The sequence below is a fragment of the Pempheris klunzingeri genome, chromosome 7 (assembly GCF_042242105.1).
Source record: "Pempheris klunzingeri isolate RE-2024b chromosome 7, fPemKlu1.hap1, whole genome shotgun sequence".
NCBI classification, from domain to species: Eukaryota; Metazoa; Chordata; class Actinopteri; order Acropomatiformes; family Pempheridae; genus Pempheris; species Pempheris klunzingeri.
Window position 1 is genome coordinate 3,665,282 of NC_092018.1, and position 17,178 is coordinate 3,682,459.

At 42.6% G+C, this 17,178-nt stretch overlaps 1 protein-coding gene and 1 non-coding gene across 2 annotated transcripts; both read right to left on the reverse strand.

The window, feature by feature from the left end:
• Positions 1-322: 322 nt before the first annotated feature.
• LOC139204548 (small nucleolar RNA U13) lies at positions 323-421 on the reverse strand. Its single transcript, XR_011584434.1, has one exon. It is a non-coding gene; the product is annotated as a small nucleolar RNA U13 (small nucleolar RNA).
• Positions 422-6,035: 5,614 nt separating this feature from the next.
• On the reverse strand, positions 6,036-16,556 carry spinb (spindlin b). The gene is made up of 7 exons (XM_070833792.1): positions 16,472-16,556; positions 9,779-10,134; positions 8,635-8,683; positions 8,284-8,378; positions 7,891-8,046; positions 7,351-7,584; positions 6,036-6,715 (listed from the first exon to the last, which is right to left on the reverse strand). The coding sequence occupies exons 2-7, from the start codon at positions 9,828-9,830 to the stop codon at positions 6,516-6,518; spliced, it is 786 nt and encodes a 261-aa protein (XP_070689893.1). The 5' UTR covers positions 9,831-10,134; positions 16,472-16,556; the 3' UTR covers positions 6,036-6,515.
• Positions 16,557-17,178: the final 622 nt, after the last annotated feature.

A 17,178-nucleotide genomic window follows, 5' to 3' on the forward strand; every position in this document is an offset into this window, starting at 1 on the left:
TTATTAGCTAAGACTGAGGCTAATATAGAAAATTAAACTGGAACACAACATCATGCAATAATATAAGATGACAACAACAACAACGATACACTAACAATAAAACAGGTAAACTACATGTAACATTATTGTCAAGAGACAAAAAGTGTTGTTGTTCACTTTTCAACAAAACGGTTGTTTCCTTTCATTTGCTATAAAAATACATGTGATTTTATTTGGAGCCATTATTTTTACATGTTTGTTGTTTCCCGTGACAATTGTTACATCTTCATTTAAGTTTATCTTTCGACATTACTTTAAACTCCTTTGCTTGAGTCCGGTTCAGGATCAGAAGGGCTGAGGCGCAGAGCGTAACAAGGTTGGGCTGCACCTTTCACGGATAGTCCGTGAACGCACCAATCATCATTCTCATGAACCGAAGGATCAGAAATCAAACATGGCGCTGAAAGTGCCTGTACCACGTCTCCAGCGCTTTGACTGACGGTGTCAACTCTTAAACATTCATCATTTCCTGTTCTCTCCTTTAATGAATCTCACGTTACACCACACATCACATCAGTCTGTCTGCGCGCGTGTTTGTCGGAACTAACAGCTGAGAAAAGTTAGTTTTCTAACGTGTCTGCAGAGGTGCATCATGGGAGTGAGCAAGGTAAAGTGTGGCAGCAGCGACACCCGGCGACGTGGAGGAGAACTGCACTCACATAATATTAAATCAAAAACCTTCTGTATCTGATTTTTATTACAATTAACCTGTGAGCGCAGAATTCACCTGTCATTTATTTTGGAGTCAGTAAATATTATTTAATTTAACGAACAACAGTGGTGGAAGAAGGAAAACTACTAACACCACACTGTGGAAATAATCTTTCACAAGTAAAAGTCCTGCAAATAAGAATGATCAGCTAAATTTACTGCAAGTATCACAAGTAAAAAGTGTTTTACTATCCTGTATGATGTTTGTGGATGTACAAAAATAATTAAATTTTTTATAGAAATTTATTATACAGCACAATACTATATTTTATAAATTGATCATGTTTTGCACGTTAAATCTTAATCTGCAAAGTAACTAAAACCTACAGCTGTCAGATAAAGATTCATAAAGTGAATTGACTAAAAGAAAAGTCAACTGTGAACGCTTGTATATCAGAATCACTTATGTTTATCAGAATGTGGGATTTTAATATTGTGACAAAATGCTGAAATCCTCCTTTAGGTTGTACAGAAATAAGAACCTCGTGTTTCTATTATTTTTCATATCTATCTTGACATATTTTGCAGATATTATATTATATATTATTAAAGTGAGTTTGTACATTAGTGTTATTTTATCAGACCTGTCCGCTCTGTGATGCTTCCACTGCATATTTGATTTATATATTTAATTTGAAAAATACTTTCATGTTGCTGAAGGGTCATCAGGCTGATATTTAAGATGAGATATTCTTTTATTAGTCCCACGACGGGGAACATTTCCACTGTCACAGCATTAAATATTGATAATAATTTAATTAAATAATTATTATTAAATATAACCACAATGAAAGTGTTTGTTTCAACTGCATGGAGTGAATTTTTATTTCCATTTATTTTTTATCAACATAAACTCTGAACTGAGGAGCTGCTTGTTGCTGTGACGTCTCCTTAAGACTTCCACCATTCAAAGAACCGACAGACTCATCAGTGAAAAAAACAGAGAAATGGTTTATTTTTAGTAAATAGTGTGAGCTTTTCACTGCTGTACAACACTGGCATCTGTAGTTGGCACTCTTTAAAGGGACAATCCACCCAAAAACAAGAAGTCACACCCGTCATCACCTCTTTAACCTGATGACTGCTGCCAGTTCTGTCTGTGGGGGGATATTCTTTGTTTTCATTTTTCTATTTTTTGCTCAATAATCCCACAAACACCAGCCTCTGGGACACACGGTACAAAATAAAACAGGGAAAGTAAAAAACAGAAATAAAAACTAAAAGGCACCCAAAGCCACAACAGACAGAAGTCAGCCGAACAACTGAAAACTACACAGACATGCAACTCACATCGATTTACACTGAGCTATATAGGCATGCAAAAACAACACTGCTCTGAACAGGGGCTGATCGACAGCACACACACACACGCACACACACACACACACACACTCACACAGACTCACACAAAAACTACAGATCAATGTTTTTCTGTAAAATACGAACGGCGTGTCGGCTCCTGAACAGACGACTACTGATGTCCACATCATGGAGGCTGAAGATCCACCCAGACACTGGTTTTGTTCCCCCTCCCACCACCATCCAGGAGTCCCTCTACAGTCTAAACCTCCCATTATCAGCCTGAAGCCAGGTGCATTGTGGGTGATGCTCCCAAAACATCCGGGTTAACGGTGACAGTTCATCAGATTCCCCCCCAGCTGATTTCCCTGCTTCACCAGACGAGCTCAGCGGGGCTGAAAGTGACGGCCGGTCGACTCACAGATGGTCCGACACCTTCTGGATTAGTTTTCTTGGTGACAGGAGTGGGTCAGTTTGGGTCTAAAACAGGTTAAATACACGAAAAGGAGAAAATCCAGAGACAGACGAGGAGAAACAAGTCAAGGCTCACAAAGTCCTCTAACCAAAACCTCCAGGGGCAGAGAAGGTGAGCTGATTTTCAGTACAGAAAGTTTGTCTCAGCGAGTGTTTTAGCATCAGAACGTGTGGCTTCCAACATGAAAATAATGTAAAGCTGTGTATTTTCTGTAAATCAAATCTAAAAAACTGACTCTAGAACAGCAAGGACAAATGTGGGAAAAAAATGGCATATTCTAGAATCCCAGACTCTAGATTGAGATCTACACTTATCCAAACCAGCTTTCATTAGTTTTCAAAACAAAAGTCTCCATGCTCTAGAATCCAAAGTGGCGTATTACAAGTGTTCACCCTTTAAGTGTTTTTATAGAAAAATGGCTCATATTTTGACAGAATAGGTTCCAGAAAATCAAACGGATTCTCGAGCAGCGCTGAATCTGCTAATGTGCCAGATTCTAGAATCAGAACAAGTGATTTCAATGTGATTAAGATGTTTTCAGACTCTCCAATGAGGACAAACATCCCATGAAGAATCAGAACGTGTGTGTGTGTGTGTGTGTTTTATGATGAGAGCTTCTGTTTGTGGCGTCACATTCTGGAGTCTCCAGGCTCTAAGGATCAGAATGTGTGGGAGTCAATGATGAAACAAGAGTCTTCATGTTCTAGAAGCTGAACCTGTCAATTAGGAACAACACCTCGTGCGTCCTTCAACATCCTCAACCGATTCTTTAAGTGTCGGAGCCACTAAATGTTCTGGAAGCGTCTGAGAGAATTCATCCCGAACAGAGAATTCATGTTTTCAAAACTTCACAGAATCAACCTTAACATTCCGGAATCTCCGCGTTCTAGAATGTGCAGGGCTGCTGGAGCGTGTTCCACGGTATCAGAACAACAGATTCTAGAATGTTGACGCAGGTGCAATAGATTTTAGGTTGTAGAGGCAGAATAAGAGAACTCCACAGGTGAATGAGATGTTCTAGAACACACACACACACACACACTACTGAACTCTCACCAGATGTTCTAGATTGAAAACAGTTGGACATCCGCTGGTTTGGAAACGTTTACTTTCTTTAAAACGTTTTGCTCCGGATCTTCGTGTCCCTTCAGGCACATGAGATGTGGATCAGGCAACATGGCTGCTTATGCTTATGTTAATGTCATGGGTAGAGATTAATGTCTACACACCAACTGTGGTGGGCGGTGCTACATCAGCTAAGAGCAGAGGACTGTGGGAGCTGAGATGAAAGAGAAAGTATCTTCCAGCAAACCCCGACTGAATTCTAACTGCTTGAAAAGGAGGGGTGCTTTTATAGGGAGCTGTGCAATGATTGCGAGGGAAGAGCGCCCCGATCCATGGAGAAAAAAAAAAAAAAACAGATAAAGGAAAGGAGAGATTTGTCAGTCAGCAAACGGCTGTAGAAAAAAAAACAAAAAAAACCGATCCTACACACCAACCAGATTCAATGCTGCTGCAGTTGGGATTAAACCTCGAGTCATTTTGGCTGAAATCTGAACTTCAAACCAGCAAAGAACAGCTACAAGCTTCCTACGGCTAACTGGGTAATATACAGTATACACAGGACAGGAAGGAGGTGAAATAAAACCAAAGAACAGATAATATACAGAGAAAACAAGGCAATCTGTAAATGCCAGATGATATCAACATATAGACAAAGAAAGGAGAAAAGAGTGTCGAATGAAAGCAGAGACGCTGCCAACTCCACCGCAGAAGAAGAGCGAAGAGGGGGAACAGATAAAAACAGATCCACTATAAATCGACTTCCAGCAGCTGGACAGTTTAGTTTTACCTTCAGGCAGGTTTAGTGATGTGGAGGTTTGCTGATTTGCTGTGCCGTCATTTTGGGTTTATTAAACTCGGGACTGCTTAAGTGTTTGGTTTAAAAATGATGAATCAGCTGTCTGAGGGAAGTCAGACAGTCGGTCCAAGGTAAACCTCCCTTTACTTAACATTTAAAAGCAGCATATAAATGTGTAATAAATGGTTTATGACACACTATAATGTAGTTGTAAGCAGAGCTAAGGGCTTATTTATGCACTGAACTATAACTCAAAAACACAAATGACAATACAGTAAAACAATAATAAAATAAAACATGCCTTCATAGAAGAAGTTATAGTTGTTGCCCTTATCGGCTTATAACCACATTATACTATGTTATAAAGCATCTAACACATTTATAAAGGAGTATATTTTATTACTCCTTATAAATGTTAAATGGGGGTTAAAGTAGAGTGTTACTCTAAACACATCTTGGACACACATGATCAATAACCAATACTGATTTAAACTGGAGGATTTTCCCAAAATACTGTTATTTCTTTGACCAGAAACATTTCTCATCTGGACCAGAGTCCGTGACAAGTTTGTGCGATTGCATTTCATTAGTGGGAACATCATCATCATCATCATCATCCTGGTTATAAAAAGGGCCAGTCAATACTTCTATGAAAATTATTTTTGGCACAAATATAAACAATTTGAACACAGCTGTAAAACATCAGCAGAGGAGAATCAGCCTTTAAAAAAAAACCCACATCAGTCTAACCCTCCTGTTGACATTTTGGGAACTGAAGCTGAACCAAAAACTCTTTAATCAACAAGAAGAAAAGCTAAAACTGCTGAACACAAAAACTACTTCCGCGACAAATAACGGAGCTCATTTTGGATTATTCACAACAGGCAGGGCAAGTTTTAATTCGTCTTGGAAATAGCTTGTTAGCATCGTTAGCGTTCCCAGTCAAACTGGGCAGCAACCGCTAGCGCTACCAGTGGCTAGCTGTTAGCCCCGTTCCCTCAGGGCGGCTAACGATGCTAACAGGCCACATTTTGGACCAACTGATGCAGCCAACATGAAGGTTTCTCTTTAAGCACCTGAGCCTCTTCAAACGTCTGATGTAAAACCCAAAGTCATTATGGGTAATGTAGGAATCAACAGCAACAGGAAAAGACAAATGGTAAAAAGAACAGAAAAAGAAAAGAGTCTGTGTCCTCTGGATTTCCCCCTGCGTCCTTCAGACTTTATTCCACTCAGCGTCTTTGTTCGTAAACAGGTGACCTGCGGGGAGGCGGGGTCGGTAAAATGCTCTGTGATTGGACGCACGTTCCTCCTGTGTGTCCACTTACACCTTCTGTGGATGCGGATGGAGCCAGACGACGGTTCAGCTTTCACTTCATCTAAAAAAAAAAAAAAAAGGGGGCCCTGTGTTCCTGAAGTCCCATCCCTTCATTAACCCCGGCAGACTCAGAACCGTCCAACCCCCCTCCTCTGACAACGGAAGTCTAAAATAGTCTGACAGGGTTTCAGGAAAGGGGGGCAGGAGGTCTCTCCGTTTACTTGGATGGTTTCAGACCTGCTTTGACTTTAGTGGGGGGGGATCAGGATCGTATCCTCACAGATCCCTGGAGCTCTCACGCTGTAGATGGAGTTTTCAAACTAAACCAGATTCTTTTGCCATGTTTTTATAGGTGTTGCCGCCACAAATGTCATCAAAATCAAATGTAATATTTTAAGTTTTAGTCATTCCAAATACTCCTGGATCACTGGTCATCTTTAGGGAGCTTGAACCAACGTTGTGTGTCAGAGGAAACATCCTAAACAAGAGAAATCTGGACAAAAACGATGAATGATGAATCATTTGAAACACTCTCCTGAAGACCTGTAGCTGGTTGTAGTTTTTCTGTCCTGGTGAAGGGGCGGGGCTTCCGTATTCGTGTAGTTTTCTTGTCTTTAAGGCGCTTCATAAAAGGAAAGAGAAGAATGGATATCATCTGTCTCAGGCGTCTCCATAGATCGTGGTGAGTCTCAGGAGGTTTTAAACCCTGGCCGTAGTTCTTCTTCACTGGGGGGGGGTTTGGTGGGGATTTTGTTGGGTCTAGGCAGGTCTCCGTTAGTCTTTTCTGGGGGTCCTGGACCGGGTCTCTGGTCTTAGGAGGTCTTGACCAGGTCGTAGACGTAGATGTGGAAGTCGTCGTCGAACTTGATGAAGTAGACGGAGGGCTTGGCCTCCACCTGGTGGATGACCATACCCGACCGCTTCCCGCCGTCCTCTTTGGCGTACTCCACCTGTTTGCCGACCAGACTGTCGACCACCTCGCCGGGCTCCCGCTCCGCCGTCACACTGTCGTCTACAAAGAAGAAGACGAGAGAGAGAGAGAGAGAGGTGAGGCGTAGAAATCATTTAGTTTTACTAACTGATGCACAATAGTTACAAAAATCTCTGGTTTCTGAGACGTCAGTGGTCTAATTTAACTAAGAACGTCTACTCAAGTACTGTATTTGAGTAGGAATGTGAGGTACTTGTACTTCTTCTAATCTACTACATTTCAGAGGGAAATATTGTAATTTTCACTTCACTACATTTATCTTACAGCTTTAGTTACTTTATAAATGAAGATTTTTACATACTGCTGTGTGACAGTGTTTGGTCTGAATACTGAACAATTTGTAGACATTCACAGAAATGGGAAACTTTATACAAGCAGATATATACTCTTAATATCTCTGATAAGTAATGTATGCTTTTATTCAAGTTTCAACTCCATGTTTCAGTCTGGCGTTGATATTAAAAAGGTCTAGAGTGACGCAAGAGGTTTGCTTCACACAACGGTCTCTTCCTGGTGTGATTGATGACTAATATTTTGGGTATATGTGTGGAAACTTCTCATTTTGGCCCAGAAAACTTGTAAAACATGATGTTTTGTTACATTGAATACGAGCACAGCTGAAACAGCTAATAGAGCTTCAGTCCGTGTTCACTCACTGGAGTCGGGCATGATGCGCAGGTCTCCCTCCTTGTAGTCGTCCAGCAGCTGGTACATGTAGAGGACCGGGTCCTTCTCATACGTGATGTAGAACCAGGAGGTCATGATGGGAGCTCGAGCCAACACCATCCCCCTCCACTCCTCCTTCGGCCCGTCCTCCGTCTCAAACATGTGCTCCACCGCTTTCCCGATCATTGTCTCCGCCAGCATCGAGTCGCTCACACGGGCCGGAGCTGGACCAATCACAGAGAGGCAGAGAGGGAGTTCATACTGACATCATCGGCATGTCTGCGCTCAGATTCCTTCGGTGAACCTCATCAACATCGTAAACTGTGATTAGAGCTAAAACTATCATCAATTAAACACCACCATATTGATTGCCAAATATTTTCGTAATGAAAAGGGTCTCAGATTCTGTTTTTAGTTGATGAGCAAATTAAGGAGGTTCCTATTCACTTCCACACAGTCAAAGTCAGGAGAGTTTTTGGTTAACAGAGTGTCAAAAGGAGGGAGTTCCTCTCTGTGCAGTCCTTCCTCACCCACTCTGTCGGGCAGGACCTCCAGCCCCACCACCCGCTCGTCGCTGTACAGCTCCAGGCCGTAGATGCAGTCAAAGCCGTCGTATTTGATCAGGTAGAGGGAGGGGTTAACGGGGACCTGGTCCAGGACCGTCCCCTTCCACTGGGACGACTTACCTACGAGGAAGCAGAGACAAACACGCATATTTCTTTTAGCAAACAGGAGGAAAGAGACGCAAGGTTTTCTGTTTCATGGAATAACGTATGTTGATCTGTAGTCAGCACTAACTAACTAACTAACTAACTAACTAACTAACTATACTCCCACATCATAATCATGTTCACAAATAGGCTGAATTGACTGATTACAAGCTGAACATGTTCCCCAAAGGAGTCTCTTTAAACCCAACTCACTTCCCTCCTTCCAGATGTGCTGGATCCTGCAGCCCACTATGTTCCTTCTGGGCTGAGCCAGAGTCTTACTGGGACCAACGCTGGTCCTCTGTTTCCTGCAGAGGGAGAAAACAAAGATGAGAGAGTGGTGAAGGCAGAAGAAGAAAAGAGATGAGGAGAGAAAATATGTTCATGAGAGCAAAGTAAAGTCAGAAAAAGACAAAATGAAGAAAAGAGGTTGAAAAAGGACAAAATAAAGAGGAAACGGTCTTAAGTGGTTTCAGATGACTTATATTTATATAATCTCATCTGACTTTTATCACTAAATCCAAAGTACCCTTTTTTTCCACCACACATTCATTACACACTTACTTGTGTGAATTCTTTTTCTTCATCATGTTTGCAGACACGCCTGAATGTCCTGAAACACAAACACAAACATTCAATATCTGCAATACTGATTGGTGATGCGTTTAAGGACCCTCCGCTGGTTAACATCAGGGAGAAGGGAGCAAACCAGCTAAAATTCACATCATCATCATCATCCATATTTGATTATGTGTGACTTCTGGAATCAGTTTTCTAACACCAGAGCTAATCAATACACACTCTTTTCACTCTTTTTCGGAAATATCTACCTTCCTTCTAAATTCCCCCAATTTTATTTCAGACAGGACTCTTTTGGGTAAACTAATGTTACGACAGGTTTGTGTTCTGTTATTTCACTAATCAGGCTTTTTTTCTCAGTTTGGTGAATGGCTCTAAATACTACATTACCCATGAGCCTCAGCTGCTGTTGCCATGGAGAAGAAGGCACACAGAGATGTCCGTCAGAGACCCAGAATCTAATAGTGAACTGAAGTGTAATGATGTTTAAGTGTAAGATCCTTCAGTTAATCCCGAAAAAGGAGTGATATCGCTCTCTTCAAAGCCACCAGACTCCATTGACAAAAGTAGTAATTTTACCTCCCTGAACAAGGAAGTTGCTGGTCTACTGCTGCCTCAATCAGTTAGTCTGTTTGTATTATTGTGTATTAGTAAAATATTGTGTTGGATGCGAATTAACCCAGAAATAAAAACAAAGACAAAAAATAATACAAAAAAAAACTAACCCGATTGAGGAAGTGGTAGACCAGCAACTCCTGTGTTCTGCAAAGTAAAATTTGTGTTTTTGTCAATGTAGTCTGGTGGTTTTAAAGAGAGCAATCTAGTGGCTGTTTGTGGTTAAACCAAAAGGATCTTCCAGGTCTCTCTCTGTAGGGATCCTTTCCATAATGCTGTCAGACACTTAGAATAACTATCTGAGCCTGTCAGTGGCAAAAACAATAACTGTTAGTGGGCGTACTTTGATGATTTGCATTGCATCGCAGGATTACATTACAGTCACTGTAGCCCGTTCTCAGCTGCCAGCTGAGATGATCTACTGGACCATTTCCAAAAGATTTTGTACCAACCAGTATTTCAAACCTCAAACTGACACCATCAGTATTTCTAGTGTTTGTATGTAGTAACTCACCCCCGTCTGCTCGGGGCCGCGGGGCGGCTGGGCTCTTGAATGGGGTCTTCATTCATCCACCTGTAGGGGGGCAGCCAGCCGGGCCGCCGGTACAGGCTAAACGCTGGGAGTCAGTCTGTGTGACACCAGGCCAGGGGGTTGGTGCGAGTGTCTGAGTGGAGGGGTGAGGATGGAGGGGATGGAGGGGGCGGGGGGAGGAGGGTAGGGAAAGGAGGGAGGAGGTGGTGGGAAAGAAGGAGCACCAGGAATTAGGCCGGGCCCAGCGCAGGCTGCATACAGGCCGGGTACAGACTAATGCCTGGAGACTGATGCAACGTCACAGCTGGTGGACTCGATGAGGGAACAGCGTGTTCAGCCTGAGGAGGAAAACCAGAGAGACATACACATCAAGCTTGTATAATCTTCTTGTTTTTATTAGCGCACATTTTGAAATGCACATCTGTGGTTTTGCTCCCAACGTCTGTTAGGTCGGGCTGATATTGTGTAGCAGTAAACCAGCCGGTTACCTTTCAATCAATCAACTAATCAATTAATCAAATAATCGTGGCAGCTCCGACTTTTAGTGACATTACGGAGCAGAGGTCAGGAGTGAGCATGTTACAAACAAACAGTCTCTCAGTCATGAAGCCAAACGCTCATTATTGGAGTGCAGGCTGCTGAAGGTCTGACTGTTATCTGACTGATAAGATGTCCTGAAGGTCTGTGAGAGAGTTACTGCGTGTCCCCAGATTAAAGAACCTCAAAAACAGACACACTGTACGGGAGGTCTCTCTCCAGCTTCACTCCTCTGTAACAAAGCTTAGACGGAGAGCCTGAGAAAGTGCACGATTCGTTTAACAAGCTAATCGGCAGCGAGTGGTTTCTCTTCATGTTTCCTTCAGCCGTCGGCCATCTTTCCCCCTCAGCTAAAAATCATCCAGCTTCAGTCTCTCACTGATCAACGTTTCAACTGGAGTGAATCTTTGACTGCGACAGAAGCTCCGGACTCTTTAAACCTGGAAACCAGGAATTCAACTCGTAGTTTGAGATCTCTGACTAACCCGATTACTGTTTTACAAAAGAAGTTTAACCCCTTCGGCACAACCAGAGGTCAAAGGTCAGGGAGTCCTCCACCCTGCTGCATGTTTCATTCCTCACAAGAAAACATGGACCTCCACATTTTACTTTCTTATAATTGATTAATCTGCTGAATATTTTTTGCAATTGATTGTGAAGAATCACAATTTTAGTTCTTTAGCTAGAGTCTAGAGCTGAAACGATTAGCCAATTAATCGGTTAGCTGATGGTCGAAAAATTAATCTGCAACTATTTTGAAAACATAATAATCACATGATTGTACTTATCAAGCCAAAACGCCAAAAACAAAACTGGTTCCAGCTCCTCAAATGTGAAGATTTGCTGCTCTTCTCTGTTTCATATCATTATAAACTAAATATCTTTGGCTTTTTGAATGCTGGTCCAACAAAACAAGACACATGGAGACGTCACCTCGAGGATCTGAGAGGCCGAGACAGACATTTCATAAACCAAGGATATAATCAATTATCGAGAAAATAATTGACAGAATAATCAATAATAAGAGTAATCTTTAGCTTAGAGTCCAAAGAGTCATCATCAAATGTCATTTTTGTCCCGCTAACAGTCCAAAACACAAAGATAATTCAGTTTGTACTGAAATAAGACAAAGAAAAGCAGAGAATTCTCCCACTGGAGGCTGGTTTGTCGTTATTGCTTGAAATGACTTGAGGATGGACTAATATATTTGTTGTGATAAGGAGCGAAGCTGTCGGTTTGTCTGAGTCACCTTCACCGTTTGAAATCTCATTTACCCTTTTGTTTCATGCTTTGCCATTAATGGATAATCAATTCCAAATTATGAAGAGTTGCATAAAGACCTGCTGTCCATAATCTACAATATATAGTGTTTGGATGTGGGTGGCAGTGATCTGTGCTATTGTTCTTGACCTAAAACTGTGACATTCCTCATTTGGAGCCTATTAAAACTGATATTTTGCATTAGAAAATGTCACCATAAAAAAGGTACAAAGCAGACCATGGGAATAATAGCTGTTCTCAATGATTTGGTATCTAAACAGACACCAAACTGTCGATAAAAATCAGGATGAACTTTAATCCAACTGGCAGCGGAAAGAAAATCCCCTGATAACCAGAAATATATTCTGTCTACAAGGTCACAGACGCTGGCAGCAAAAACACAGACAGTGCTGCTGGGAAGCTGCAGAGATCATATTAATGGGATGATATTCCCTGTGAAACGCACAGAAAGACACTCCTGATGTTTTTACAGATAACTGCTTTACTGTGATGAAACCAGCGATAAGCAGAGAGGAGTTCTGAAGAGCTGCAAGCTGCACAACAACAACAACCACAACAACTGCAACACAAACCACAGACCTGCTGCCGCTGCTGCTGCTGCTGCTGCTGCTGCTGCTGCTGCTGCTACATGAGCAGCCTGATCGCACACATGCAGCGCTGCAGTAACACTATACGGCAGATCAGACCAGGATGAGGCCGAGAACAGACGAGGCCGAGGACACGGAGAGAAAGATGAAAGCCAGGAGCACCGCAGGAGGTGAAGATCTGATGTGAGGGATTAGAGCTCAGGACAGAGGCTGTAAAACTAAAAACTAAAAAGGACCAGAGGTAGACAGAAGACGGGCTGCTGCTTTTAGCATCAACACATCATTAAAAAGCACAAAACTGCGTCTGAACTTTTCCTACAGCACCGGGTTACTTCACTTCTGGATATTTTTGGGAACTGGTGGCGACTGAAACGTTTCCACAGCAAAGACTGTCCAAAACAGACAGGGCTGCAACCAACCATTATTTTCATTATTGGTCTATAAAGCATCAGAAAAAAGTAAACAATGTCCGTCTTCGTGCCACAGAGGACGAGCTGGTGTCTTTAAAATGTCTCATTTGAACTCAAAAACCCCCAAGATATTCAGATTACAATCAGACCGAGACAATCAAGGAATTCTTGACTAATCGCTGCACCTAATAATCAACTAATTGTTTCAGCTCTACTGATTATTTCATTAGTGAATCAAGAGACAAATAAATATGTAAAAATGGTGCTAATTAATTACTTAAGTCTTTTTTTTTTAATCCAAAATACTCCAGCTAATTCCAGCTTCTCACGTGTGAAGGTTTACAAGTTTTCTTTGTTTTCTGTGACAGTGAACTGGACATATTTGAAGTGTAACAGCAAAACAAGACACTGACATTGAGTGTTTACTCGTTCACTAGTAGCCCGGTTATTATCCGGAGTATCCTGGTTATAATATTACACATGTAAACACCAAATCCTGGTTTCAGGAATTAATTGTGAGTGAGCTGCTTCAGATAATCCCTCCTGTGGACATGTTGGCTGCAGTAATCCCACAGACACCAGGATGCTACGGCATGGAAAAGCCCCATTAATGAAAATATAGTTAGGTTTATACTTGAACTCTTTCTTATGTTCAACATAGAAAAGATACTGAGCGCAAGCCCATTTGTAACTTACACACCTGTGCATCTCTATCAATCTCTAATTAACTTAAACTTAGCAGCACCTGCCTAACGATCAGCGGTTTCCCTTCAATAATGCAGGTTTGTTCAGGAATTAAGAGAGAAGAGCCAACTTGGGAGGTGAGATCATGGCCACCTCAACATGAAAAGATCACTTCCATGTCAAAGTAAGGTTCCATCAATGACTTCTTATACATGGTTTTCTGTTTAAGCCATATTTAGGATCAAAACTGATCATTAGTCTGGTTTATTGATGAGGCACCAGGGGTCGTAATCACTCAGACTAAAAGTAGCTCCTGACAGACCCAGTGAGGAGAAGAAATAAGGGGTGTGTCAGATTTTGATCCGATCGTGATTCACTGAACATCTTAGCACTAAAGAGTAGAAGAAGAAGCTGCTACGTCGTCATAATGAACTTTACATCCATATTCGGATGGCAGCCATTTAATCAGAAGACAACACAACCAACACGTACTCATAGAACTGGAGCTACATCCAAGCAGTGAGGCAGGAGTAGTGAATTAAACTAGTAGTGTAACTACACTCTGCAGTAGCTTGCTGGGATTTCAGCTACATTCATATTCGCATGATGATTTACGTTGTTAAATTTCTTCTTTTGCCATGTTTGTGTTGCTAACTACTGAAACCACAAACGGTAACTGCACCCCCTCTGACTGAACCGACCTCTTTTTCTTTCATCGAGGCCACCGAGGAGGCACCCAGGAAATGTGTTCGTCAGGCATCCGCCACACACACACACACGCACACACACACACACACGCACACACTTGACCTTTGTGTAGTGCATGTGCTGCAGGGTGGGTGACGCTCAGCGCTCACACAACGTCATCCCGGATAAACCTGCCGAACCTCAGCCTGAGGTAGGATCGCCTCTGCCATGCTTCAGCAAATACACGACAGTGAACCCTACATTTGCTCCGGTTCTGTGCAGGATTCTAGAGAACGAGTCCTCTCGCATTTCACACAGTTTTGAGCGGAACCATTTCAATCCAGGGTGCATCATCAGAGCGCTGCACAATACACAACAGAAGTAAAAACACAGATTACCTGCAAGCTTTTGTTCTGTATTCATAGATATTTGTTTTAACCAACAACATAACCAAGCATGGAGCAGCTACTGATGAAATGAAGATGCAGAGGACCATAACGCTGCCTTCTCCATCTTCTCTTTCCAGCCTACAGGGTCTGACACGCCCACTGATGCTGTTGTCACACTTTGCCCTTCAAATCAACGAGAGCGTACCATTTTTTTTGGTCCCAACTATGAACCAACTTTTCAGATAACAATCGGATTCATTTATCCGTCAAAAAGCTCTGAACAGTTAAAAATTAGCTGCACGACCCGCCACACAAACCCATCCATCCATTTTGGGTCGTGGTGGTAACGGATCACTTCAGACGTCCTTCACCCGAGCAACGCTTTCCAGCTCCTCCTGGGGGACCCCGAGGCTTAATGAGATGTACAATCCCTCTAGCGAGTTCTGGATCTGCCTCGGGGGCCTCCTCCTGGTGGGACGTGCCCAGTAACCCTCCTCAGAGAGGCACCCTGGGGACACTCTAACCAGATGCCCAACACACCTCAACTGGCTCCTCCTGATGTGAAGGAGCAGCTCCTCACCCTCTCTCTGAGGCTGAGCACAGACACCCTACGGAGGGAGGAAGCTCATTTCAGCCGCTTGTGTCCGCTATCTTCGGTCATCACCCAGAGCTCCCGACCACAGGTGAGGGTGGGAACAGAGATCGACTGGTAAATCAAGAGCTTTGCCCTCTGGCTCAGCTCCCTCCTCACTACGACGGACCGGCCTGAATTACTGCTGACGCCGCACCAACCGTCTGTCCTTCTCGTGCTCCATTTTACCGTCACTCCTGAACAACCACTTCCACTTTGGTGGAAAAGGAGCACATGAGTAATCCTGCTGGGTGCGACACCCCCACCTGGACTCTAGTTTCTTTGTGGTTTTAACCTTGAAGCTTTCTGTGCAGAGTCTGCATGTTCTCACCGTGTTAGTGTGGGTTCTCTCCGGGTACTCCGGCTTCCTCCCACACTCCAAACACATGCAGGTTATATGGTGCCTCTAAATTGTGTGAGTGTGAATGGTCGCCTCTCGCCCAAAATCAGCTGGAATAGGCTCCAGCCCCCCCCCCGTGAACCCTTAATGATGAACGGTGTGAACAATGGATGGATGCACGTTGTCAGTTTGATCAGTCGCTTTAGTAAACAAACATGATTTATCACAAGGGGAGCTGAACTTCCCCAACGCTGCATCCACCCGACGACCGCGTTCTCCTTTAAAAATCACTCCAACCAAGTAACAGATCATGAAAATACTGAGTCTAATTGCCACATCTGATTTCCTGTGCAGCGACAAACCCATTCGATGACAAACTTGGCTTCACATGTGGTCTGTTTACTTGTTTTTGGGAGTAAAAATGACCTTTGTTGTGCGACACCACACACACACACACACACACACACACACACCTAGAAACATAGTGGAAGAAGTCAGACGGTTTAATTCATGAGCCTCCAGGAGAATAACTGCAGTGGCATCATGGGAGTGACCAGAAGACATTATGATCATCTACTGAACTACCATCAGTGGTGTGTGGTGATGAGCAGCGTCCATCATGTCAGTAACACCCAGATCTACAGGCTGACCTCACCTGAGTTTACCTGACAGCGGACACTCAGGTGGAACTTCGTGTCTCCTGAACCCAAAAAACACAACACACACACACACACACAACACACACACACCTCCCTCAGCTCAGTGTTTTTCCAGACTTTCTCTGCGTTTGAAGACGTCCAGCCAGAGGTCACAGTTTTTAGCCTCCTAATTAACCAACCGCCGCTAAACCTGCCCCCCCTCCTCCACGGTCACACTCCACCATATCAAAATATGTGCACAGATAATTGCTCAACCCCCAGACGGCAGCCATATTGCGCCAGTATTTACAAAACCCGCACCGGTGCAAAAAAAAAAAAAAAAAAAGGCGCAATCGAACAAAGGGAGAGGGGAGGTCTGTGAGGGAGAAAAACACAGGCGCTATGCTAGCTGGTTTGCGGTAAAACGTCAAAGCGGACAAACGGCCCGGTAACCGGCTCCTTCGGCGGTGCCGGAGGCCGCAGTTTCTTACCGATGCAGCAATCAGTGTCGCCGCATAATCCCGATCAACCGCCGCGGCTCCAAATTGATCCGCTCTGCCTCCGTTTGGCGCTCCGCTGCGTCAAGCTAGCTGCGCTAAAATGGAGGGACGGCGGAAGTGGGGTGACGCGCCCTTCAAAATAAAAGCGACGGTTTAAGTGTAATGTGATTTTTCTTTTTTATTAATTAATTTCAGTAAATAAAAAAAATCCCAATATCAACCAAAATAAACCCATTTGTGAGGGGAAAGTTATATCATAACTTTATGTTATCATTTAGCAAATTATTTCAAATTACTAAATTATAATCAGCACTTTCTGCAATATATATTTTTTAATTGCACAATTTAATTTCACCTCTTGAATTCAAATTATTGCTGCAGAGAATGTGGTATTTTTTTCCATTGGTCTTGTAGTTTTAAACAGCTGAACTTAAGTGCAATGTGATTTTTTTTTAAATTAATTTATTTTAGGAAATAAAGAATCCTGATATCAACCGAAATAAAGACATCTGTGAGGGAAAAGTTACTTATTTATTTATATTTACCACACAATTATACGTTTTATATCACAACTTTATACAATAATTTGGCAAATTATTTAAAATTACTAAATTATAATCAGTACTTTCGACAATATTTTTTTTAAATTGCAAAATTTAATTTCACAACTCGAATTCAAATTATTGCTGCAGAAACTG

Excerpts from the sequence above, each read along its gene's own strand:
- spinb (XM_070833792.1), bottom strand. The coding sequence starts at position 9,830 with ATGAAGACCCCATTCAAGAGCCCAGCCGCCCCGCGGCCCCGAGCAGAC. Across the intron at positions 8,379-8,634 it reads AAGAAAAAGAATTCACACAA|GAAACAGAGGACCAGCGTTG; the intron begins GTAAGTGTGTAA and ends CTCCCTCTGCAG. Across the intron at positions 6,716-7,350 it reads GCGCATCATGCCCGACTCCA|ACGACAGTGTGACGGCGGAG; the intron begins GTGAGTGAACAC and ends TCTTCTTTGTAG.